This window comes from Salvelinus alpinus, chromosome 18, assembly GCF_045679555.1.
Source record: "Salvelinus alpinus chromosome 18, SLU_Salpinus.1, whole genome shotgun sequence".
In the NCBI taxonomy this organism is placed as follows: domain Eukaryota; kingdom Metazoa; phylum Chordata; class Actinopteri; order Salmoniformes; family Salmonidae; genus Salvelinus; species Salvelinus alpinus.
In genome coordinates, this window is record NC_092103.1 from 10,082,626 (window position 1) to 10,107,361 (window position 24,736).

Sequence of the window (24,736 nt, forward strand, 5' to 3'; positions counted from 1 at the left end):
TAAGCATATCATGTGAAATAGGCCTTGTGATATCGTTGTCACAAACGCAAGAGATACGTTCCCGGACATTTCTGGGGGAATGGCTCTAGCCCTCACCCTCCGATCCACCAGGTCCCAGACGTGCTCAATGGGATTGAGATCTGGGCTCTTCGCTGGCCATGGCAGAACACTGACATTCCTGTCTTGCAGGAAATCACGCACAGAACGAGCAGTATGGCTGGTGGCATTGTCATGCTGGAGGGTCATGTCAGGATGAGCCTGTAGGAAGGGTACCACATGAGGGAGGAGGATGTCTTCCCTGTAACGCACAGCATTGAGATTACCTGCATTGACAACAAGCTCAGTCCGATGATGCTATGACCCACCGCCCCAGACCAAATCGATCCCGCTCCAGAGTACAGGCCTCGGTATAACGCTCATTCCTTTGACGATAAACGCGAAGCCGACCATCACCCCATGTGAGACAAAACCGCGACTCGTCAGTGAAGAGCACTTTTTGCCAGTCCTGTCTGGTTCAGCGACGGTGGGTTTGTACGCATTGGCGACGTTGTTGCCGGTGATGTCTGGTGAGGACAAATTTTTACTAATCATTTTTAAAGACAGGGTCCTGAAAAGGGACATTTCTTTTTTTGCTGAGTTTAGAAATATCTAAACATTTTAACAACTCCAAAGCAATTGCATGTGGCACGGGAACCACTGACTCAGTGCATTTTTCTATTTTCAAGACACCTGCTGACAACTCTTAACTGGTTAGGACATCTCATGAGATGCCCTAAATATCTGTCAACTAGGTGTGACTCTTATGACTGAAGAGGCTTCATGCATAGCTAGAATTTTATATTCTATTCTGACAAATATTCAGACAAATATTCTATTCTGAGACGGTTTGTGGATACAGGACCAGTTCTTACATCTTACTGCACAATGGTGCAGCTGTAGAACATTTTGAGGATCTGAGGACCCATGCCAAATCTTTTCAGCCTCCTGAGGGGGAATAGGTTTTGTCATGCCCTCTTCACGACTGTCTTGGTGTGCTTGAACCATGTTAGTTTGTTGGTGATGTGGACTCCAAGGAACTTGAAGCTCTCAACCTGCTCCACTGCAGCCCCGTCGATGAGAATGGGGGCGTACTCGGTCCTCCTTTCCCGGTAGTCCACAATCATCTCCTTTGTCTTGATCACATTGAGGGAGAGGTTGTTGTCCTTGCACCACATGGTCAGGTCTCTGACCTCCTCCCCATAGGCCAGGGGTGGGAAAAGCCAGTCCTCGAGGGCCTGATTTGAGAAAAAGTGTGACACCATCACTAGCAAACACAGCTAATTAATCAAATTGCATTCTAAACTGAAGATCATGAGTAGGTGATTATTGAAGTCAGGTGTGTTAACTGGGGCTGGGGAAAAACTGTGACATCAATCAGGCCCTCGAGGTCTGGAATTGCCCACCCCTGCTATAGGCGGCCTCATTGTTGTCGGTGATCAGTTCTACCACTGTTGTGTTGTCGGCAAACTTAATGATGGTGTTGGAGTCGTGCTTGGCCGTGCAGTCGTGGGTGAACAGGGAACACAGGAGGGGACTAAGCATGCACCCCTGGGGGGCCCCCGTGTTGAGGATCAGCATGGCAGACGTGTTGTTGCCTACCCTTACCACCTGGGGGCGTCCCATCAGGAAGTCCAGGATCCAGTTGCAGAGGGAGTTGTTTAGTCCCAGGGTCCTTAGTTTAGTGATGAGCTTTAAGGGCACTATGGTGTTGAATGTGTTGCTTTTGTCTCAGTGGGAAATGGCAGTGTGGAGTGAAATAGCGATTGCATCATCTGTGGATCTGTTGGGGCGATATGCGAATTGGAGTGGGTCTAGGGTTTCTGGGATAATGGTGTTGATGTGAGTCATGACCAGCCTTTCAAAGCATTTCATAGCTAAAGACATGAGTGCTACAGGTCTGTAGTCATTTAGGCAGGTTACAACTCCCCCTCCAATACAGCCACTGATTACCAAAACAAGTCACAAATTGCCCTGCCACTTGATCCTGGTTGAGGTGTCAACAATCATCTGCAAGTTATGAGCAGTCAGCTGTTCACACACCAAAATGTTGGGAAGACAGGCGACACTTAAAGTAGATGGCCCTAGCTCGCAAAAAGACAGTACTAGACAACAGATATACAAACATTATACTTATCACTCCTGGAGATATCAGCTGTCCTCTAGCTATAGAATAAGCACAGTGTGTTGCTCACTGCTGTCATACTGGTAGTAATAAAATGGAAGCCATTGCAGTGCATAGATAGGTGAGAGCTTAAAGGGATAATTTGGGATTTTGAACTCGTGGATTCCATTTTCATGTCTGTGAACAGGGACGGAAATTAGCGCTAGCGCAGTTGCTAACTAGAGTTAGTGCAATGACTGGAAGTCTATGGGTATCTGCAGTCATTATGCTAACACTAGTTAGCATTGGCTTGCAAAATAAGCTTTAACTTCCTTCATACTGGACAGAGACATAAAAATGGTATCCACAAGTTAATCTGTGTTAACACTGAACAAAAATATATAAACGCAACATGTAAAGTGTTGGTCCCATGTTTCATGAGCTGAAATAAAAGATCAAATGTTCCATACCACCATCACCTCATGTTTCAGCATGATAACGCACAGCCTCATGTCACAAGGGTCTGTATACAATTCCTGGAAGCTGAAAATGTTCCAGTTCTTACATGGCCTGCCTACTCAGACACGTCATCCATTGAGCATGTTTGGGATGCTCTGGATCAACGTGTACGACAGCGTGTTCCAGTTCCCCACAATATCCAGCAACTTTGCACAGCCATTGAAGAGGAGTGGGACAACCTTCCACAGTCACGCTGCATGAGGCAAATGGTGGTCACACCAGATACTGGTTTTCTGATCCATACATACCCCAACCTTTTCTCTGACCAACAGGTGCATATCTGTGATATCCATAGATTAGTAGCCAATTTATTTCAATTCACTGTATGTCAAAATCTGACATTGTTGCATTTATCTACACTGAACAAAAATATTAAGGGCCTCATTGTCAAAATCCCAAAGTATCCCTTTAAAGTGCACAGGGTTCAGTGGCGTCCGGGGTCCAGTTGTCTTTAGGTCCAGGGAAGGTGCTGCACTAGAGTATTTTATTGAGCCTTGTTTATGGTACACACCCAGTTAGATAAAATATCTTATTAAAGCCTTGAACATTGCGACACATACAGTTGAAGTCGGAAGTTTGCATACAATTAGGTTGGAGTCATTAAAACTCGTTTTTTAACGACTCCACAAATTTCTTGTTAACAAATTATAGCTTTGGCAAGTCGGTTAGGACATCTACTTTGTGCATGATACAAGTTTTCCAACAACTGTTTACAGACAGATTATTTCACTTATAATTCACTGTATCACAATTCCAGTGGGTCAGAAGTTTACATACACTAAGTTGACTGTGCCTTTAAACAGCTTGGAAAATTCCAGAAAATTATGTCATGGCTTTAGAAGCTTCTGATAGGCTAATTGACATCATGAGTCAATTGAAGTGTACCTGTGGATATATTTCAAGGCCTACCTTCAAACTCAGTGCCTCTTTGCTTGACATCATGGGATAATCAAAATAAATCAGCCTTGACCCCAGAAAAAAAATGGTAGACCTCCACATATCAATCCCAGAACAGCAGCAAAGGACCTTGTGAAGTTGCTGGAGGAAACAAGTACAAAAGTATCTATATCCACAGTAAAACGAGTCCTTTATCGACAGCAAGGAAGAAGCCACTGCTCCAACACCTCCATCAAAAAGCCAGACTATGGTTTGACACTGCACATAGGGACAAAGATCGTACTTTTTGGAGAAATGTCCTCTGGTCTGAATAGAACTGTTTGGCCATCATGACCATCCTTATGTTTGGAGGAAAAAGTGGGAGGCTTGCAAGCCGAAGAACACCATCCCAACCGTGAAGCACGGGGGTGGCAGCATCATGTTGTGGGGGTGCTTTGCTGCAGGAGGAACTGGTGCACTTTACAAAATAGATGGCATCATGAGGGAGGAAAAGTATGTGGATATATTGAAACAACATCTCAAGACATCAGTCAGGAAGTTAAAGCTTGGTCGTAAATGGGTCTTCCAAATGGACAATGACCCCAAGCATACTTCCAAAGTTGTGGCAAAATGGCTTAAGGACAACAAAGTCAAGGTATTGGAGTGGCCATCACAAAGCCCTGACCTCAACCCTATAGAAAATGTGTGGGCAGAACTGAAAAGGCGTGTGCAAGCAAGGAGGCCTGCAAACCTGACTCAGTTACACCAGCTCTGTCAGGAGGAATGGGCCAAAATTCACCCAACTTATTGCGGGAAGCTTGTGGAAGGCTACCTGAAACGTTTGACCCAAGTTAAACAATTTAAAGGCAATGCTACCAAATACTAATTGAGTGTATGTAAACTTCTGAGCACTGGGAATGTGATGAAAGAAATAATTCCCTCCACTATTATTCTGACATTTCACTTAAAAAAATAAAATAAAGTAGTGATCCTAACTGACCTAAGACAGGGAATTTTTACTAGGATTTAAAGTCAGGAATTGTGAAAAACTGAGTAAATGTATTTGGCTAAGGTGTATGTAAACTTCTGACTTCAACTGTATACCCTTTTCACAATTATGTGCAGACCATAACCAAACTGTACTGGGTAAGGGTTTGTTATTTTTCTTTTTCACATTGTCCTTTCCAGCACGGTTCCGGGAACTATGGTGGATGCCCAACCAGTACAGCTTGGTACAGCTCAGCAGTGTGAAAAGCCCAATACAGTAGCCGAATAACACGCCATCATACAGATCAAGAGGGAGGTGCTTCGTTTCATCAAAAGCTGTGCGCAGTTTATTGTAGTATTCTAAATTTACATTAAAAAAAACAAAGTCTGCCCATGTCCTAGAACCATTATGAAAGTTGACGCACAAATTCAATATACATCTCATTGTATTTTACATAGAGTATAAGAGTATAGGCATGGAGGTGGCATGATTCATTACAAGGCTTAAAAGAATCAGAGAAACAAATAAAAAATGAATAAATAGAAGGGGCTATCATCAGCTGAAAAACTAAATCTGAACGGATCTTTTTTTTTATAAGTCGAACAAAAAACAATGCCTGCAATGTGGAGTCCCGAGCTCCCCTTCCTCAACAGAGAGAAGAAATACAAATTCATGTAGGGAGGGAGTCTGGGCCTACAGAAGCAGAGAGAGGAGCAGAGTTGAGTGCGATCGATGACAATGGGAGAGACTAGTTCTTCTGTACAGGTGCATAAATTAGAAACTACATCTGGTGGTTACACACCGCTTATCACTAAAACATCAACATCTAGGAAAAATGTCAGAGGCAAGATCTTGTTTATCTGCTCCTAGTACTGTATTATTTTATCATCTGCTAAGTAAATGCAGACGTCTTGAGTTGACATTAGTGCAGCAAGTTGTTATATTCAGACGATGGTGTCACAGAGAGGGAAGGACAAACCGGAGCTGAGAGACAAACACATTGCATTGTTTTCTTTTTAAAAGCTTCAACAGATTCCAATATGTTGCTTTTTTTCTATTAAAAATAAAAAAAGTTGTAAAAGTTCCTAAACTTTTCAGCATGTCAGTTTTTTGGTGATATTCAATTTTTCGGGAAAACTCAAATCATGTAACCCTTTTAAAACAGTTGAAGATAAAAAGCTTTGGGCTATTTCTTTTTTTTTTTTTAGCTTTTTAATGACGATAAGGTCATTAAAAGTCATGCACGCTGCAAAGAACCTCATGCAGTAGTTATGGTAAACCATTCAAGCACTTTATTAGTTAAGTCATAAATACACACAGCAGCTTCATCAGAGGGTGTCTGATTCCTCTTCCGTTTTTGAATGTGGAGTATTTATAAAGGAGCCTTTTGCATGAGAACAGGAAGCAGAGGTCTGCCACGGCTACCTAATGCTGACCTGCTAAAGAAAAATTGTGATTATCAACTTTTTATATATATTTATATATTTATTTTCTCTCCATCGCTCGCTCGGCGCTGCGCACTCATCCACTTGCACTTTCCCCAATCGCTCCCGCTCTCCTTTTTTATGGTTGTACACAATGTAACAAAGGTGACAGACCTGAAATTACAATCACCAAAAAACAAACCAAAATACAGCCTGCTGCCCGCCCGCCCATCACTGGCAGTGGCAGCACAGAGGACAAAGTCTGCGTGGTGCTGGGATATCATCAAAGAGGAGGCGGTGGAGGCTCCTTAGAGCTCCTCGAGCTGCTGCCGTAACTGCCTGTACCGCTCTCCTTGAGGTTGAGATTCTCCAGGGCCACGTCTAAAGGCATGATATCCACGCAGCCCATTGCCCCAAAGCTGGCGAAATCTCGCCGCTCGTCCTCGTCCGAGGAAGAGCTCTCCTCGCGCATCAGCGTGCTCAGCAGCAGCTCCTGAACAAACAGGCTGCGGTCGGCGCGCTCGCCCTCCAGCGCCTGCCGCTCCGCCTCCGACATCTTGGGCTCGTTTAACCTGTAGCAGGACAAAGAGGGGAACTGGTTAGCACCGAGCAGAGGCAGGGACTACTGCACTAGTGTTGTCATAACAGAATTTAGACTTTGATACCAGGGTTAGCATCACGATACTCGACCCCACAACAAAAAAGAAAGCGTGGAGAATGACAGATTTTCCCACACTTTTTTTAAATAGAAAAACAAAATTGAATGTTCTAAGTCCACAATGTTTTTTAGGTCTAGGATAAATCTAGCAACAACACGCACCATGTGGACCGAGGTGATGGAAGACTGATTGATGGAGCTGTGGAGAGAACGTGGCTGCCTTTTCAATGGGCGAGTTAGTTTTACATGGCCCAGTTTGCTCATTTTAGACCTTTCCATTGGTCCTTAGGTTAAATCTCCATGCAAAACATACTCCACAAATATTACATCTGCGAACTACTGTGACAGTAACCAAAAAGATAAAGTCCATATTCTGTCCTCTGTAAATTTGTTGACGTTTCTGCAAATAATAATTTGCACACTAATAAAGCAGCTCAATGTTTGCGTGTCAGCATTTTCTTCCTACAACAATCGAGAAACGCAAGGCAGGATTAACTAAGGAATCATCGTGTAATGCGAGCACCCATGTCCTGGGGTTGAGGATGGACGGAATGAAACATTTAGGACAAGGAAATCAGGAAATGTGAGCACGTCCAAGTTGTTAACATTTTAAAAGTCGTGTAGTGTATGCCCAGCATTACTTGTAGAATCGCATTGCTCGGTAGTGGTCGACAACTTGACTTTGAGCCAATCAAAGAGCATGAACCTCCACGTGGGGGGGCTGACAGGAGTGACAAGAAAAGTGAAAAAAAAGAGGGCACCTTTCCCCAGTGTAATCCACCCCCATTTCATCAGAATTGTTATAACTAAAACAAAGCTGCATAATGCACCTTTTTTCTAGAGCAAGTCTTTACATATTTTTACCAAGCTAGCTATCTAGCATGATGACGAAATAATCATTCTCCATTATCTCATACTGTGCCAGTTCGCTTACTAGCTTAACGGTTAGCGTCACCATATGCAGTAGCACAACATAGCTAGCTCGCTTCTACACTGACTCTTGGCTGCTTTATAAAAAAAAATATCCATTTTGATTTAATTATAATGGTGCTAGTTACCTACACTGAACAAAAATAAATGCAACATGCTACAATTTCAAAGATGAGTTACAGTTCATAGAAGGAAATCAGTCAATTGAAATAAAGTCATTAGGTCCTAATCTATGGATTTCACATGACTGGGCAAGGGGGCAGCCATGAGCCTGGTCCACCGAACTGGGGAGCCAGGCCCAGCCAATCAGAATAAGTTTTCCCCCACAAAAGGGCTTTATTACAGACAGAAATAGTCCTGAGTACCGCCCCTCCCCCCTCAGGTGAAGAAGCCGGATGTGGAGGTCCTGGGCTGGCGGGGTTACACGTTGTCTGTTGTGAGGCCGATTGGAGGCGGCTTATGGTAGAGAAATTAAAATGGGACCAACACTTTATGTTGTGTTTATATTTTTGTTCAGTATGGTTGTTGATACTAGCCAGATGGCCACAAGGGCTTACTAACAATTCTATCTAACTAGCAACAACATTTGTACAGCTTGCTATTTAGCTATCAGTTTTCTAATGCTGGCAAAATACAAAACAAGCTACTGCCACCTTGTGGTCTGGAGTATTTATTTAATCTGTGGTTAAACGGCTGTGTGAACAACAAAAAGTTAGCACCCCTACCCAGTGTCGGCAGTTAAGTACCTATAGATATATAGCCTATTAGTGGCTGAATATAGCGAGAAGCATGCCAGGGGTGTCAAACTCATTCCACAGAGTGCCGAGTGTCTGCAGGTTTTTGTTTTTTCCTTTCAATTAAGACCTGGACAACCAGGTGAGTGAAGTTCCTTACTAATTAGTGACCTGAATTCACCAATCAAGTACAAGGGTGGAGTGAAAACAGGCAGACACTCGGTCCTCAGCGGAAGGAGTTTGACACGTGCTATGAATTGCATGAATTTCCTTCTTTTTTTTTTTTTCTTTTTTTTTTTTTTACATCACACCATGTTCGGGCCATTAGATTTTTGGCCAGTGAGAAAAAAAAGTTTGCATTTGATCCTGTGATGGAGTTTGCAGAACAAATGGCCACTGGATTGATGCAAATAATCAGGATTTTGCCAGTTAGGCACAGGCTACTTTGTAGTTAACTTTTAATTGAGAATATTTTGGGGAAATCCTTTACATCTACCCGAAGACAGTTATCATTAGCATCGTTAATGGTAGTCCCAATTGTGTACACTCATTTACATAGAAAAAAAACTAAAAAGTCTCGCCTGTCACAAATATTGAATAAAATTATATTGGAACTTACTCTGCCGATTGTCTGTGGGGTTGGGCCATCAGTGGGTTAAAAATTCGAGACAATTTCCACAAAAAAATATTATTAAACCGACTTCAAAAACGCGGGTCTCCATATTAGTTTGCTCGTGACCTAAAACGTGTGCACAAGACGAAGTACAGTGCATTCGGAAAGTATTCAGAACCCTTGACTTTTTCCACATTGTAACGTTCCAGCCTTATTCTAAAATGGATTAAATAGTTTCCCGCCCTCATAAATCCACACACACAATACCCCATAATGACCAAGCAAAAACAGGTTTAGATGTTTCGGCAAATGTATTAAAAATATATATTTTTAAAAAACAACTAACATTTACATAAGTATTTAGACCTTTTACTCAGTACTTTGTTGAAGCATCTTTGGCAGCAATTACAGCCTTGAGTTTTCTTGGGTATGACGTTACAAGCTTGGCACACCTGTATTTGGGGAGTTTCGCCCATTGTTCTCTGCAGATCCTATCAAGCTCTGTCAGGTTGGAGGGGAGCATCGCTGCACAGCTATTTTCAGGTCTCTTCGGGATCAAGTCCAGGCTCTGGCTGGGCCACTGAAGGACATTCAGAGACTTGTCCCAAAGTCACTCTTGTATTGTCTTGGCTGTGTGCTTAGGGTTGTTATCCTAATGGAAGGTGAACCTTCGCCCCAGTCTGAGGTCCTGAGCACTCTGGAGCAGATTTTCATCAAGGATCTCTCTGTACTTTGCTCTGTTCATTTTTCCCTCAATCCTGACTAGTCTCCCAGTCTCTGCTTCTGAAAAACATCCCCACAGCATGATGCTGCCACCAACATGCTTCACCATAGGGATGGTGCCAGGTTTCCTCCAGAAGTGACGCTTGCCATTTAGGCAAAACAGTTCAATCTTGGTTTCATCAGACCAAAGAATCTTGTTTCTCATGATCCGAGTTTGCCTTTTTGGCAAACTCCAAGCGGGCTGTTATGTGCCTTGTACTGAGGAGTGGTTTCCGTCTGGCCACTCTACCATAAAGGCCTGATTGGTGGAGTGCTGCAAAGATGGTTGTCCTTCTGGAAGGTTCTCCCATCTCCACAGAGGAACTCTGGAGCGCTCTAAGTGACTACTGGGTTCTTGGGTCACCTCCCTGACCAAGACCCTTCTCCCCTAATTGGTCAGTTTGGCAGGGCGGCCAGCTCTAGAAAGAGTCTTGGTGGTTCTAAACTTCTTCCATTTAAGAATCATTGAGGCCACTGTGTTCTTGGGGACCTCAATGCTGCCATTTTTTTGTACCCTTCCCTTGATCTGTGTTGACACAATCCTGTCTCGGAGCTCTACAGGCAATTCCTTCGACCTCATAGCTTGGTTTTTGCTCTGACATGCACTGTCAACTGTGGGACATTATATAGACAGGTGTGAGCCTTTCCAAATCATGTCCAATCAATTGAATTTACCACAGGTGGACTCCAATCAAGTTGTAGAAACCTCTCAAGGATGATCAATGGAAACAGGATGCACCTGAACTCTATTTCAAGTCTCATAGCAAAGGGTCTGAATACTTATGTAAGTAAGGTAATTCCATTTTTTAAATATTTAATACATTAGCAAAAATGTCTAAAAACCTGTTTTCGCTTTGTCATTATGGGGTGTTGTGCGTAGATTGATGAGGATAAAAAAAAATGTAATCCATTTTATAATAAGTCTAAAGTAACAAAATGTGAATATTATCCAAATGCACTGTACATGCGATGCATGCATACAAACCGAAGTCTTGCAGGTGTTTACTAGGGCTGGGAATTGGCAGGGACCTCACAATACGATATTATCATGATACTTAGGTATGTATTGCGATTTTCACGATTCGACACTGTGATTTTATTGCGATCGACGTTCCAAACATACTGCACATTTTAGGTTTGCTGCAGAGACAAAGAGCATGAAAAAACTGGTGATCAGTCAGAGAAATAAGAGCTGAAAACATGTTGACTCACTATTTAAAAAGATGTAGAACAAGCTATAGGATGAAATATACTGCCGTTTTGATAAGTCAAATCAATACGAGAGTCAAATATCGATACAATTCTGTCCCAAAACTACTATCGATTTTTTTCTCCGATCACTAGTGTTTACATGGTTTTGCACACGTGCCAGGTATACAAATTACAACGGCAGTTCCGGCGCTCTAAAAAGTCAGGCGAATAATACTTTCCTGTGGATATTTTGTCTCAAATTTCGACCCATTGAAGGACCAACACAGAATCTTTATAGTAAGTTCAAATGGCATTTTATTCAACATTCTGGCTTGTAAGGACACTTTCCAAGCTGTTGCAGGCTTTATACCAAGAATTGGTATCACAGTCTGATTTATTAGGCAACGCTAACGGATACAGAAAGTCGTGAAAACGCGCACCACAAACAAACAAGCATTCCCATGCCGTCGCCTCTTCAGAAATTTGCAGGGAAAACGAATCACTGATGTGTTCTGTTTATGCCTTATGATAAACTCTTTCGTTTGATAAACAATTAGTCGATTTTCAAACGTGAGACATTTGATAGAACAAAAATGAACAAAATTCTAGTACCAAACTGTTTTTCACGTTGTAGTATCGAAAAAAGGTAGTAGGAGAGGAGACCTGTGAGTCTATGGGTGTGGAGAGAACAAGAGGAGGGAGACACTGTGGGAGATACCATGCAAGGGTGGAGGGGACAGAGCAGACCCTGCCACTCGGGGCATTCAACACCTGGGGCCTGATAGCAGTAACAGTGAACAGTGTGTGTGTGTGTGTGTACAGATCCTTCCACTTAGAATATAGTCAAGTAATTTTTTAAAGCCTCTGTTCACATGTACACCTCAGAGGGATCGACCAACTCACCGTGTGAGCAGGAACTGGGAGCTGTGGGAGGCCATGGGGTTGCTCTCGGCCACGCCGGCCGAGTTGGCGACGGCACTGGGCGGGGGGATGGTGGCGCTGATGTTGCCGCCGGGGTTGGAGCGTCGCGTGGTGTTCCTGGCCGTCTCCAGCTGTTGCCGGGCCGCCTGGGCCTGCTGGCGCTCCAGCTGCAACTGCATCTGTAACTGCTGCAGCTGAGATGCGGACGGGCCCGACGAGTTGAGCTGGCCGCCCGCCGAGCGCCGCACGCCCGACAGCTGAGACAACAGCTCTGTGGGAGGAGAGATGAAGAAGTGTGTTCTGAGTTTCTTCTAGTGAGATGAATAGTTTAAAACTAGGCTCCAGTAGAGACAGGTGAATGTGATATACAGGAAGACTGTCACAGAAAAGAGGCACGGCACTATGACTGCGGGTTATACTTCCTACGAGATCAGAGCCATTACGTCTCATGGAAAGATAACCACTGAAGTCAACATTCAAGTGACTCCAGTACAGACTGGTGAATAAAATACAGCAGAAGTGAACACAGATCAGGGAGTAAAGAGCAGACAACCAGATTCTCTATCCATCTCAATGGGAAAGACCCTGCTTGTCGTTAACTATACAGATAGAGACTGGTCAGACCAGGTGCACTGCTCACCTGCTATGGGGTCCATGGCTTCCCTGTTACTGGGTGAGTACGAGGAGCTCTGTGAGGAGGAGAGCCCCCCGGTGGAGCTGCTAGTAAAGTGCATGTTGGTCCTGCGTGCCCTTGGACCGCCCAGCCCGCGACCGGGGTGGAACATCCGACGCACGTGCCGGACGCCGCTGGACTCATCGTAAACCAGGTAGGTTAAGGAGCAGAGTTGAAATGGTTCGCAAGTACTTGGAATAATCAGAAATAATACACACCCTGCCCACAATGGTGTACACACACGCGCAGAAGCAGACACACGCAGACAGAGAAGAGCTGCATTAAAAAGATATTAAATCTCTCGGTGCTCTGTGTTCAAGTGTGAGATGAGCAGCAAAGTCGTCGGTCACATGATTGGGGTCCCCGCCCGGCAACGCGGCACATATTGGACAGATCTGAAATAAAGCAAGCAGTAAACACCCTCCGGATATATTCAACTGACCACTCAAGTTATTTTAAGATATTGACGAGCATCAGTTGTAAAATAATCATTTGAGAATTGTGTTAATGCGTCCATGAGCCCTGGAATCTAAGCTGGATGTATGAGACGTCATTGGCTACAATCTTTCCCATAGATTTTTATAGGAGGACGTAAACGCCAAAACATTCTATTGAAACCAATGGAGGACACTTTTTTTTTTTAAAGCAAGAGGGCAACAGAGCTAAACTGGGGGAACGGTCTTTCCCATCTTAGTAAAGATAGATGAAACACTAGGATGATGTGTCCACTCACCACCTCTGTGGAGGTCTCTGTATGCTCTGAGGCGACATGCTCCTGTAGGGATGTCTCTGTGTATCCCATTTTACCACAGTAAGGACAAGAAAAGCTCTGGGGCTGCTCTACTGAGAACGCCTCACCGCCGTAATACAGGTCTGCAAAGAAAACAATCCATCTTTAGAGTCACTGTTATCATCATCATAACACAAACGTTTTATGTAAAATACAATTAGGGCAAAGTGTTTTTCCTGACCACATGACCAGACCAGGAAGAACTCCAAGCCCTGCTTGGGCCACGTGGTCAAGAAAAAAAACTCTTGTTATAAATGTAAAATGTTTCATCTACGCAGCAAATGTCCTTACCAAAATCTACCCTGGTTAATATACACTGCATGGCGTGTTCTGTCGTGTGTCTCGTTGTGGTGGCGCCGCTCTCGTAGCACGACGCGCACAGGTCGTAGTCGTAGCAAATTAAACACTTGTACCGGCGCCCTCTGAAGTTCCCTTTTAAACACGCGTCACAGCTCACACCTGCAAAACAAGGGTGAGGACTGAATATCAACGTATAGGCTAATTGCATACCTGATAGCGTGGTCTAGTGGAGTAGGCCTACGACCAGAGAGAGAGAGAGAAAGTACAGTCTGCTCCTAGGCTGGCTGACACTCATCAACCTGTCTTTGGCACTGACACTAATCCACAAATGCCAACCGAGAAGAGAATCCACCTAAAAGTCAGTAGCAAGTCATTAAGGAATGCCAGTGTGTGTGTGTGTGTGTGTACCAGGCTGGCACTGAATAATAGTGCCCCATCTTATCGGCTCTTATGCATTTGTAAGTATTCTTTCCCCATTTGTTGCCCGGGCTTTATATTACAATGTAATAAACTAAGCAGGCCTAAAGAGCAGAAAGACAGACAAAAGAGATGATCTGGAGAACATAAACAGAGCACGTAGACAAAGTGAAAATAAAAGAACTATTTAAAAAGACACCCAATTGTCCGCTTCCTGTCCCTTTGTGCCCTTTCTTTGTCATCATATCATGATCATTTCCTCCTTCAGACAGGCGTTATCTAAACTGCTATAACCACCACCTTCACTTTGTTACTGCTTCTTTTAAAATCAGACAATTTCACCACTGTTATAAAGCCAAGGCATTTACCACATAGGCCTATCACTCCTTAGGCAACTGACAAAACTGATACAAAGTGTAGGAACTGAAAAAGGAAAAGGCTAGGCTAGGCTGCTCTTCCTTGCTCACATACAGTCAGACATTTATGAGAACTGAGAACTTCTGTAGATTGGTCATTCAATTATCTGGATTCTCAACATTTTCAATTTGAGAATATGCCTTTGCTCTGTGATGATGACAACAGCAGCTGACTTCCCATCCTTTGATGACTATCAAGCACTAATGGAAAATGGTACCAAATGAATTACACCCATGAGCTACACTACTCAGAGGCCAAGCGCCTCATTTATAATTTTATACTAAATATCTGCGGGCGCTATTCCTGAAATGACTACATATGCACGTTTCCCGTTATAAATCAGACCTGTCGTAAAACTGTGCTCGCATGAACGAGCATTATACCGCCGCCTGAATAACGCCCATCATTCACCTTTCCAAGTTACATTAATCCCCCTTTTTGCTGAATACTTTGGAAGTATTGGAATTAGGCCAAGACAGAATATCTAAAAGGAAATATCAATAGCGAACTTGATTAAATGTGCTGGCAGATTTTTATATATTTTTTTTTTGCAGTGACATTTGCTGTTTCAGAAATACGAAAACAATTGCAACTTGCTGTGAACCTCTAAATATATAATTTAATTCAATAATGTTTTCCATTTACTTTCTCCTGAACCTAAATATGCTGCACTGCCCGCGAATTCTTAAATATGGTCAACTCTGGATTTTTTTTTTTTTTACTATAGTAGGCCTACTTACAGTTGTAGCCTACAATTTAACGCAAAAAATATCAACTGCCTGTTCACCTGTTAAATTACACCATATCTTATAAATCGCTTTCAGGTGAATAGAGAAAAAAACATTCAATGATAATAGCCTATCTAATAGGCCCAATTAAATGAGAGACGAGCATGCTAATTTGTTGTATGGCTACTTCGAATATGAACTCATCGTGGCTAGAAAAGGTGCAATGGTTATACATTTACATTTACATTTAAGTCATTTAGCAGACGCTCTTATGATATATTTATGTTTATAAATGAAACAGTGTCTTGGCTACTCGAGAAATTTGACATTACAGTATTCAGACGTAGCCAACAAAATGTCAATGGAAAAGGAGAACCGTCTGTTCTACCGTTAAACTGTGTTCAGGATCGCATAGAGCAAAATACTTTAAATACCGGTAGCTTATCTATTTACTGCTGTGAAGTGGGTCCAATTAAATGAGAGATGTTAGGATAGGCTACCATTCGTCCCTTGTTGCAGGCCTATAAGCTATTTCGCGAGTATGAAACCATCACAGTCAGAAAATGTGAGGAATTTTAATTGGAAATAGATGTAATTATTTTAGAATGAATGCAAAGATAAAATAAATAGTTTCTCACGAACAGCAAATTATTGCATCTTGTTATTATATTTAGCTACCTGTTTTTTGTTATGTATAAGTCATAATTTATTCCCCATTTGCCTTCTTGCAAAGCAATACTTCAACCACTAGAAACTGTAGGTACGCATGATCTAAAGTCTGTGGGAGGATAACCACATTCTCACGTCAAGTTCAGTTTTTTATAAATGCCAACTTTTGCGTGAAAACTGGTGCACGCATGTTCTGGGGCATATTTTGTACGTACGCAATCGTTTATAAATGAGGCCCGTTGCGAAACGTTGCTTTTCTGAAGCAAACGAAACGGGGAAGGACCTACCTGAATTTTCCCAATAGAAAATCTCGTTATACTTGCAAAACGGTGTCTTTCACACCACAGAATGACGGTTTGTGCCATCATTCTTTTACCAAACTTTGTATCTGCACTGTTCAAGTAAATTTCAAACTTTGCAATCATTGGTTTCAGTGTCACTCCTACTGTGGAATTGCCCCTATGCAATGCTTGTCTGGACTCTGGAGAAAGGTAGTCTGGGAACCAGTCTTTTTAGCTAACATTCCACCCCTGTCATTTGCCAAAGAGACTGCTGGCCTTTCGGCAATCTCAATATGTAGCCGGATTTACGGCACAGTTGCTGATTGGTAGACGGAAACATGAATATTTTCCATGACAATGTTATGGGACATGGGGTGCGCGCAAATTTGGTACAATATAGAATTGTAAGAACAAACAAACAGTCTCAGTCGGTATTCACGTAATAAGGAATTCCCCTCGACCACAAATTGGGGGAAAACTAAATTATTTCCTATTGATCTCCATTATAAAAGATTTGTTATACAGAAATAACAAAACAATCACAAAAAGCTACTGTGTTGTTCAATGTGCATGTAGCCAAGTTAAAAAAATCCAACCTAAGGTTCGCACGTAGGGAAATAGAGCCTGCGAGAAGAGCCCTGTGGCTTCAGACTATTCGGTGTGGGAAATATAGGGACGCCGTGTTCAAGTAGACTACACGTAGCTGTGTGTGTGGAAAACATATCGCAGGTAAGACATTTAACTCCACTACTTGTAGCTGTATAGTCCATTTGTGTTGTTGGTCTAGGCTAACTTAACGTTCCGGTCAGTAGCCCTACAATATTACGTTTTTCTAAGTAGTAAGAACACTAGGGAGCAGGACATTTTTAAAAGTAATCTTTAGACATGTTGTACTTTTCTTAAAATGTAGTTTTGTAATTGACTAAAACAAATAAATAGATTACAAGAACAATTTCATTTTAAAAAGTTATGTTTTGGCTGTGAGCCAGTGGGGTAATCTAAGCAACAACAGGTCGATTTCCCCACAGGTAAGTAGGGTCACAACATTCTATCTAATACCGACTGTGTGAATACCGTTACAACCTGCTGCAGTCATTCCCTTGTGAGAAGGTAGCGTCAATGCAAGATCACGTTGTTCAAAGTGGCTAGAGAGGACTCCGTAATGAGAGAAACAATGATACAGAAAATATTAGCCTACAAGATTAAAATCGAGCTACGTTTGCTTCAGTTGCAACCCATATTTTTTTTCATGTAATTGATTTAACTAGACAAGTCAGTTAAGAACAAATTGTTATTTACAATGACGGCCTACCCCGGACGACGCTGGGCCAATTGTGCGCCGCCCTATAGGACTCCCAATTACAGCCGGATGTGATTCAGCCTGGACTCAAACCAGGGACTGTAGTGACGCCTCTTGCACCGAGATGCAGTGCCTTAGACCGCTGTGCCACTCGGCAGCCCATTAAATGGGGAAAGTAATGTAAAACTGGCACCTGTCGTCATTCCACATATGCACATATGCTGATTATCATGACGATCATGACTCCTCTCTTATTAAAAAGTGGAACTGACAGCATTTTAGCAACATGAAATCTTATTCAAATCTGTTCAGTCACCCACCGGGAAGAATGACACTTTTTCCTTCTTCTGACAAGCAAGCACTTACATATGGTAATTTTCATAAATTCATAGAATGTTTGGGAATGACGTATAGTAAGGCATTTGTGAAAATTCTATAGCAATATAAAATGGGAAAGCGGCCGTGTGTTTTAACAATTAATAGACACTGCAGTCAATAAAGCTGCAAATGAAGTGGAATTAACCGATGCGAGCGCATCAGTCTAATTTCATAAAGTAGATGACTGTTGACTCATTTATACTCGCTTCTGTGTCCTATTCAGCCCGTGGGCCTGGTGTTTGACGGTGCATCCCGAATGGGTGGCAGCAGCAAACAATGTACCAGGTCAGCTGATATCAATAGTTTTGGGACTACCAAGACATGTATTGGTGAATTTTATACAACGGGTGGGTCTAATCCTGGATGCTGATTGCGTAGCCGGAGGTCTATTCCACAAGTTACCACCGGCTAAAGCTATGACATTGAAATGCCAATTTACTCTGTTCCATCTCACTTCGGAATCCAGTCTCCTCAGCCCAGCCAATTTATAAACTTTATCTCTACTGTAAAAAGTATCGAGACATTATTCCCCAATTCTTTTAGACTAGCAATTGGTTTTCAATGGCGTAGACGTGTATAAACCTTGTTGTTAGTCTCTGACATTTGCAACACTGTTTCAATACCATAGCAATGAATGTGTAGGGGTCGGGACAAGAAAAACAGGCAGGCAGATTTTCTCAGCCAATCGAAATCATTAAATCAGCATAACCTTTATGGATATATACAAAGACATATCAATAGAAAACAGGTAAAATGAAACGAAATGCAGCTAGTTTGCAGTCTTTCCATCTTCAGTTTGAAGTGATTGTGTTAGCTGTATTTTTGGCTAGCTCCTCTGAACAACAGTGTCCTGACGAGAGACCACATTTTCTATGCCAGGTGAAATCGCTCATCATTAGCTCATTGTTATGGATAAGGTTGCAAAGGGTCGGAATCTTTCCGGGAAATTTCCGGAATTTTTCCATGGGAAGTTAAGCCTGGGAATTTAGCTTAAATTCATCAAAAATGTTAGCTTATAACGGTGAACCTTTGTTGGTTAAACTATCCCCAATTCAACGGAATTGCAAGAATGCATTCATCCATCACATGTACAGCTGATTCTCAGCCCACACTAGCACACTGTCTGAGCCAAGGACTACATGCTTTCTGGTAAGTTTTGATTACAATACTGGGTGGAATTAATATATTTTTTACATGATTTCTTGTTAACTAGTAAATAGTAGCCTACAGCAAAGTGTTTTTAAATCATTTCTAACAACTTCTGCTAGTTAGTTTTTGCTACCATGTGGGTTTTTAGCTTACTTGAGCCTGCTAACTGAGGAGTGTTAATTCACCTGTTTCCATACATGTTTCATTTTAAAATATTTATTTTACAAAGTAGTTGTAACTTCTTCGGGCTAGGGGGCAGTATTCGGAAGTTTGGATGAATGAAATGAGGTGCCCAAAGTAAACTGCCTGTTACTGGATTGGTAGTATTGGATAGAAAACACTCTAAAGTTTCCAAAACTGTTAAAATAATGTCTGTGAGTATAACAGAACTGATATGGCAGGCGAAAACCCGAGGACAATCCATCCAGAATTTGTTTTCTTCCCCAGCTCACCACTGATTACAATGGCTGGGAATGGGAATGTAAAAGGTCCTCCCAGACTGCAGTTCCTAGGGCTTCCACTAGATGTCAACAGTCTTTAGAAAGAGTTTCAGGCTTTTTTTGCGAAGAATTAGCTAGAATTTGTAGTTTTTGTAAGTGGCTCCCATTTTTGCTGTAGCGTTCGTTGCGCGTTCCGGTGAGGGCGCGAATTTCATTATTTATCTCCGGTATTCTCCGTCTTAAATTTTATAGTTTATTTACATATTAGGGTACCTGAGGATTGATTAGGAACGTTGTTTGATATGTTTGGAAGAAGTTTATTGGTTACTTACGGGATTCATTTGTATGCATTTTGAACGAGGGAAACCGGTGGATTACCCAGTCAAGCGCGCCAATGAACCTGACTTTTTTTGGATATAAAGAAGGACTTTATCGAACAAAAGGACCATTTATTATATAGCTGGGACCCTTCTGATTGCAACCAGATGAAGATCTTCAAAGGTAAGTGATTTATTTTATCGCTATTTCTGACTTTCGTGACGCCTCTGCTTGGTCGGAAATGTATGTAATGCTTTTGTGTGCGGGGCGCTGTCCTCAGATAATCGCATGGTGTGCTTTCACCGTAAAGCCTTTTTGAAATCTGACAAAGCGGCTGGATTAACAAGTTAAGCTTTTAAATGATGTATGACACTTGTATTTTCATGAATGTTTAATATTACGACTTCTGTAATTTCATCGGCTGTTGTCGAGGTGGGACGCTAGATCCGTAAGAAGTTTTAATCTAACTGCTTAACTATTTATCTGTACATGGAATTGTATATTGTATATTCTAATCTTTACAAGAAAATGCCACAGGCACTATCTGATGTGTGGAAACATTTCATTGCAGCTAATGTAGAAGGAAAAGCTGTGTACATTTGCAAATACTGTGCCAAATCATGTGTGAAGAATGCAACAAAGATGCAGCATCATCTGGCCAAGTGCATAAAGATCCCTCAGCGCTCACAACAAGCAACCTCTGACAAAAGTCCCTCTACTTCTATTTGAGGTGAAAATGATGAATCAGACACCTTATCGATAGCAACAGCTCATGGTCCTCCTGGAATGAGAATGAGTTTTTTTTTACTCAATGGAGGAACGTAGTCAGAGAAATGCTGATGAATGTCTTGCTCGAGCTGTGTATGCAACTGGTTCACCTCTGATGCTCACAGGCAATGTGTATTGGAAGAGATTTCTGAATGGTCTTCACCCAGCATTCACCCCTCCAACCAGACATCCTTTATCTACTCATTTCCTGGATGCAGAGTTCAAGTGAAGGTCAAGCAAATCATAGAGAAAGCAGACTATTGCAATCATCTCTGATGGATGGTCAAATGTTCGTGGGCAAGGAATAATTAATTGCATCATCTCTACCCCTCAACCAGTATTCTACAAGAGCACAGACACAAGGGACAACAGACACACCGGTCTCTACATTTCAAATGAGCTGATGGCAGTCATCAATGACCTTGGACCACAGGAGGTTTTTGCACTGGTGACAGACAATGCTGCGAACATGAAGGCTGCTTGGTCTAAAGTGGAGGAGTCCTACCCTCACATCACACCCATTGGCCGTGCTGCTCATGCATTGAATCTGCTCCTCAAGGACATCATGGCACTGAAAACAATGGATACACTCTACAAGAGAGCCATGGAAATGGTTAGGTATGTGAAGGGTCATCAAGTTATAGCAGCAATCTACCTCATCAAGCAAAGTGAGAAGAATAAGAACACCACATTGTAGCTGCCCAGCAACACCCGTTGGGGAGGTGAAGGAGTCTCTCCAAGAAATGGCCATATCACAGTCTGGCGATATGGACAGCCCCATCAAGAGGATCCTCCTGCCTGATTTTCAGACAAGATAGTAAGATCTTGTCTGTAAGATAAGAAATCCGTACTGCCCTGCCCACTTCACTGTTGCTCCAAGCAGAGGAAACTGCAGTTCTGAAATACATCAGAAAGCGCGAAGACTTCTGCCTGAAGCCCATACACGCCGCAGCGTACATGTTGGACCCCAAGTATGCTGGCAAGAGCATCCTGTCTGGTGCAGAGATCAACAAGGCCTATGTTGTCATCACTACCGTGTCTCACCACCTTGGCCTGGACGAGGGCAAGGTTCTTGGCAGTCTGGTAAAGTACACTTCCATGCAAGGGCTTTGGGTCATGCCATAATTTTACAGATGCACGTTGAAAGGTTTTTGGGAGATGTGATGGATTCAATATTCCCTTTTGTTCAGTGAAATCCTCCCATGTGAAGAGTCAACTCAGTTCAATTTGTAACTACATTGTTTTTGTTTTATTGGAAGGTTGTAATAATTAGCAATTATGTCTACTTATAAAGGTACAATTTATATGTTTCTGTCTCCATATGATACAGTAAATTTATCCAATGCAAAAAAGATCTACATTTAAATGGTATTCATTTGCATATATTTCCATTAATTCCCATGGAAAGTTTCCACCTCTGTATATTCCCCAAAATGTGCAACCATAGTTATGGATGTATCGAAATAAGCCGTTTTCTAGTGACATTTAAACAAATGCAAATGCAGCTACTTAGCTGTTATTCTGGCTGCACTGTTTGACATGACTGTAAGTTGGCCGTAGTTGACTAGCTAGCAAGTAAGCAAGCAATGGATAAGAAGGTTGCCAGCCGGTATGACAATATAACATTTAGAACGAATGACTGGGTTGCGTTCATAGACACAGAACAAATTGACTGGGCCGTGTCTCTGGCAACCAAACCGATATATATCTTGTGGATGGATGAAATAGGATGAATAAAGTTTTGAATGAAAATATGTCAATAATTATTTGAACATTTTGGTAACCTATTGTATAATGTGATAATGCCCTCAGTCTGTTTTCGACTATGTCTTGGGCCTAACAACACCCGTGCCAACATATCATTCAAACACCGGCTTCTCTGGCATCATCACTTAAATATTTATGTTTAACTGCATCCATCTATTCTGCCAACAATGCCTTACTGTATGTCATGGAATTTTGAGTCAAATAGAACCTATTTTTAAAACCTCTTATAAAGTTGGTTTTGAAGCATAAACTGGTCATTTATATTTTTTGACTGATATGATTGCAGATATGAAACATACAAAGTAGTTAAAACACTGAGGAAATCAATAGTGACATATAGGGATATTATTTTAACATTTATTTTATTGTTTTGACAATATCGCAATATTATTTTTCTGCTAGTTGGTACCTGCACCAAAACTCCACTATTTTTCCCTCATAACTTGTTCTCCATCTTTTTAAAATAGGGAGCCAATTTGTTTTCCTCACTTATTTCCATGACTGCTCAAAACTCGTTCTCTCATAGCTCTCTTGTCCCTCCGCAGCAGACATATGGTGAGAAATATGTTTGGACCATGGAATCGCAATAAAATCACAGTATTGAAATTGCAATACATATATAATCTAAATACATATCATATTGGCACCTAAGTATTGTGATAATATCGTATTGTGAGTTCCCTGGCAATTCACTTATTTTGAGCAACCAAAAAAGATATATCTATTTGAGGGGGGAAAAAGCACCTTGCAGGATATAAAATAGGCTATTCACAGTGAACTGGCGGAGAAGTTTGAATGGCGAGAGCTTCTGTGGTGATCACATTTGTAAAAATGCAATAAACAGGAATGCTGTTCTCCCAGCAACAGAATGCCCAACGTTTGAATGGTTCCAATCAAATATATGAATTAAGTTAGAACGTTTTCCTATCAATCTAATTTGCATAAACATTGTGATTGGATGATAGCTGTGAGGGTTATCAAATTAGTATTAAGCCCTCTGATCTCCTAGAGCTCATTAATGATAGAATGTTCATATTTGAAGATTTCCCAAAAGGCCAGTCTCTTTTGCTAATGACAAGAGTGGACACGAGTGGAATGTAATAGCTGAACAGAGCACAACCAGGCTAGGGATAAAGGTGTGCTGCCTAGAAAAACATCCTATTTGGAACCTGTATGTCATTTTGACATAGCTAGCCAATGCACCAATTCACCGACTTCATAACAGGCCTTAATAATATTTGCACAGATCCTCTGCAGCAGCCCAGATAAAATGAATTATTCTCCAATCCTCACCAGAAACGTGTCTAAAGTGAAAAATGATGATCCTTAGTTAGCTACAACGTTACCTTCATTGGAAAAAAGCCTGACCTGGCTAGTCATCCAGACCTAATATGGCACAAGTGAACAAATGTGTCTAGCAAGCCAGATAGAGAAGGCTAGCTATGAAACTGGTTGTTCTCAAAATCCGTGCTCGAACAGAGTTAACTTGGCTAACTAACTGGCTAACCTTAGCTAACTTGTGTTAGCTAACTTCACTCTGCTTACAGTTACCTAGTTTGCCGGTATACGGTACTCTTCTGCTCCGATAACCCTAACTAGCTAGCTAACGTTAATGAGTTTAATTAGAATAGGTAGCTAACGTACGATAATTGAGTGACGATAGACGAACTAGCTGACTAGCTAGCTAGTTTAGCAAACTAGCTAGCTAGTTAGATACATGCCTAGGTTTGGCCCACTGTGACGGAGGGCCTCAAACTAACGATACCTTGATGACAGTGCATTCAATGATCAAAACCTTGGTGACTGAGTGTTTCAGCACGAAGTCCAGTTAACTAACTAGCTATGAAAACAATCTGTGGCCATACCAAAATATACCACGCATTCACCCTTCCATTCCCAGTCTGGACACTTTAAACTAGCTGCTACTACTACTGTGTACAGCGTTGAAGAACGCTAGTTAGCTAGCTAGTTAACGTCCTAGCTAACTAGTTAGCAACCGTCGGACCATCATCAGTTCAGCTAGCTAGCGTTAGCACGCTAATTAGCATTAGCTAACTCGCTATAAGAAAATGCCCCTCACTAGAAGTATGACTTCTTTGAAACATGACTGTTAATTAATTCGGAGACTGTCGTTAAAGAAAAACTGCCTGGTTCCACCCAGTTATCAGGAGGTTGAGAAAAGGTTGAAAATTCATGGTGGCCGCCATCATGAGCCCTGTCCAATGCATTGCCATACAAAACATGTCATGTTAGCTAGCAAGCTTCAGTGCTCAGTCTCCGACGCTAAGGACGTCTATTTTTCACTTACCCTCATGTCGGGACATCCTACAGACGATGACACAGCCCCCTCCTGGGGCTCCCAAGCACGGATCACGAGGAAAAGATACCGTTTTTGAGGGATAACCCTTGGACGCGATTTCTCTTTCCTATTTTCTCTTTAAGATGGATACTGAGCTTACAGTTCTCTGCTTCCCCCTCCCCGTCTGTCATGAAGAAGTACTGAGACAGAGCATTCGCAGTCTTCTGAAGAAACACTAGGAGGCGCCCTTCACAATAATCTATTTTGTGGTTGTTCAACTGAAGAG

General features: G+C 42.1%; 1 protein-coding gene across 1 annotated transcript; it reads right to left on the reverse strand.

The window, feature by feature from the left end:
* Nucleotides 1-4,846: 4,846 nt before the first annotated feature.
* LOC139543675 (E3 ubiquitin-protein ligase KCMF1) lies at nt 4,847-24,716 on the reverse strand. Its single transcript, XM_071349981.1, has 7 exons — nt 24,460-24,716; nt 13,511-13,678; nt 13,163-13,302; nt 12,723-12,824; nt 12,397-12,574; nt 11,739-12,027; nt 4,847-6,519 (listed from the first exon to the last, which is right to left on the reverse strand). Exons 1-7 carry the CDS (start codon nt 24,473-24,475, stop codon nt 6,231-6,233), a joined length of 1,182 nt encoding a protein of 393 aa, XP_071206082.1. The 5' UTR covers nt 24,476-24,716; the 3' UTR covers nt 4,847-6,230.
* Nucleotides 24,717-24,736: the final 20 nt, after the last annotated feature.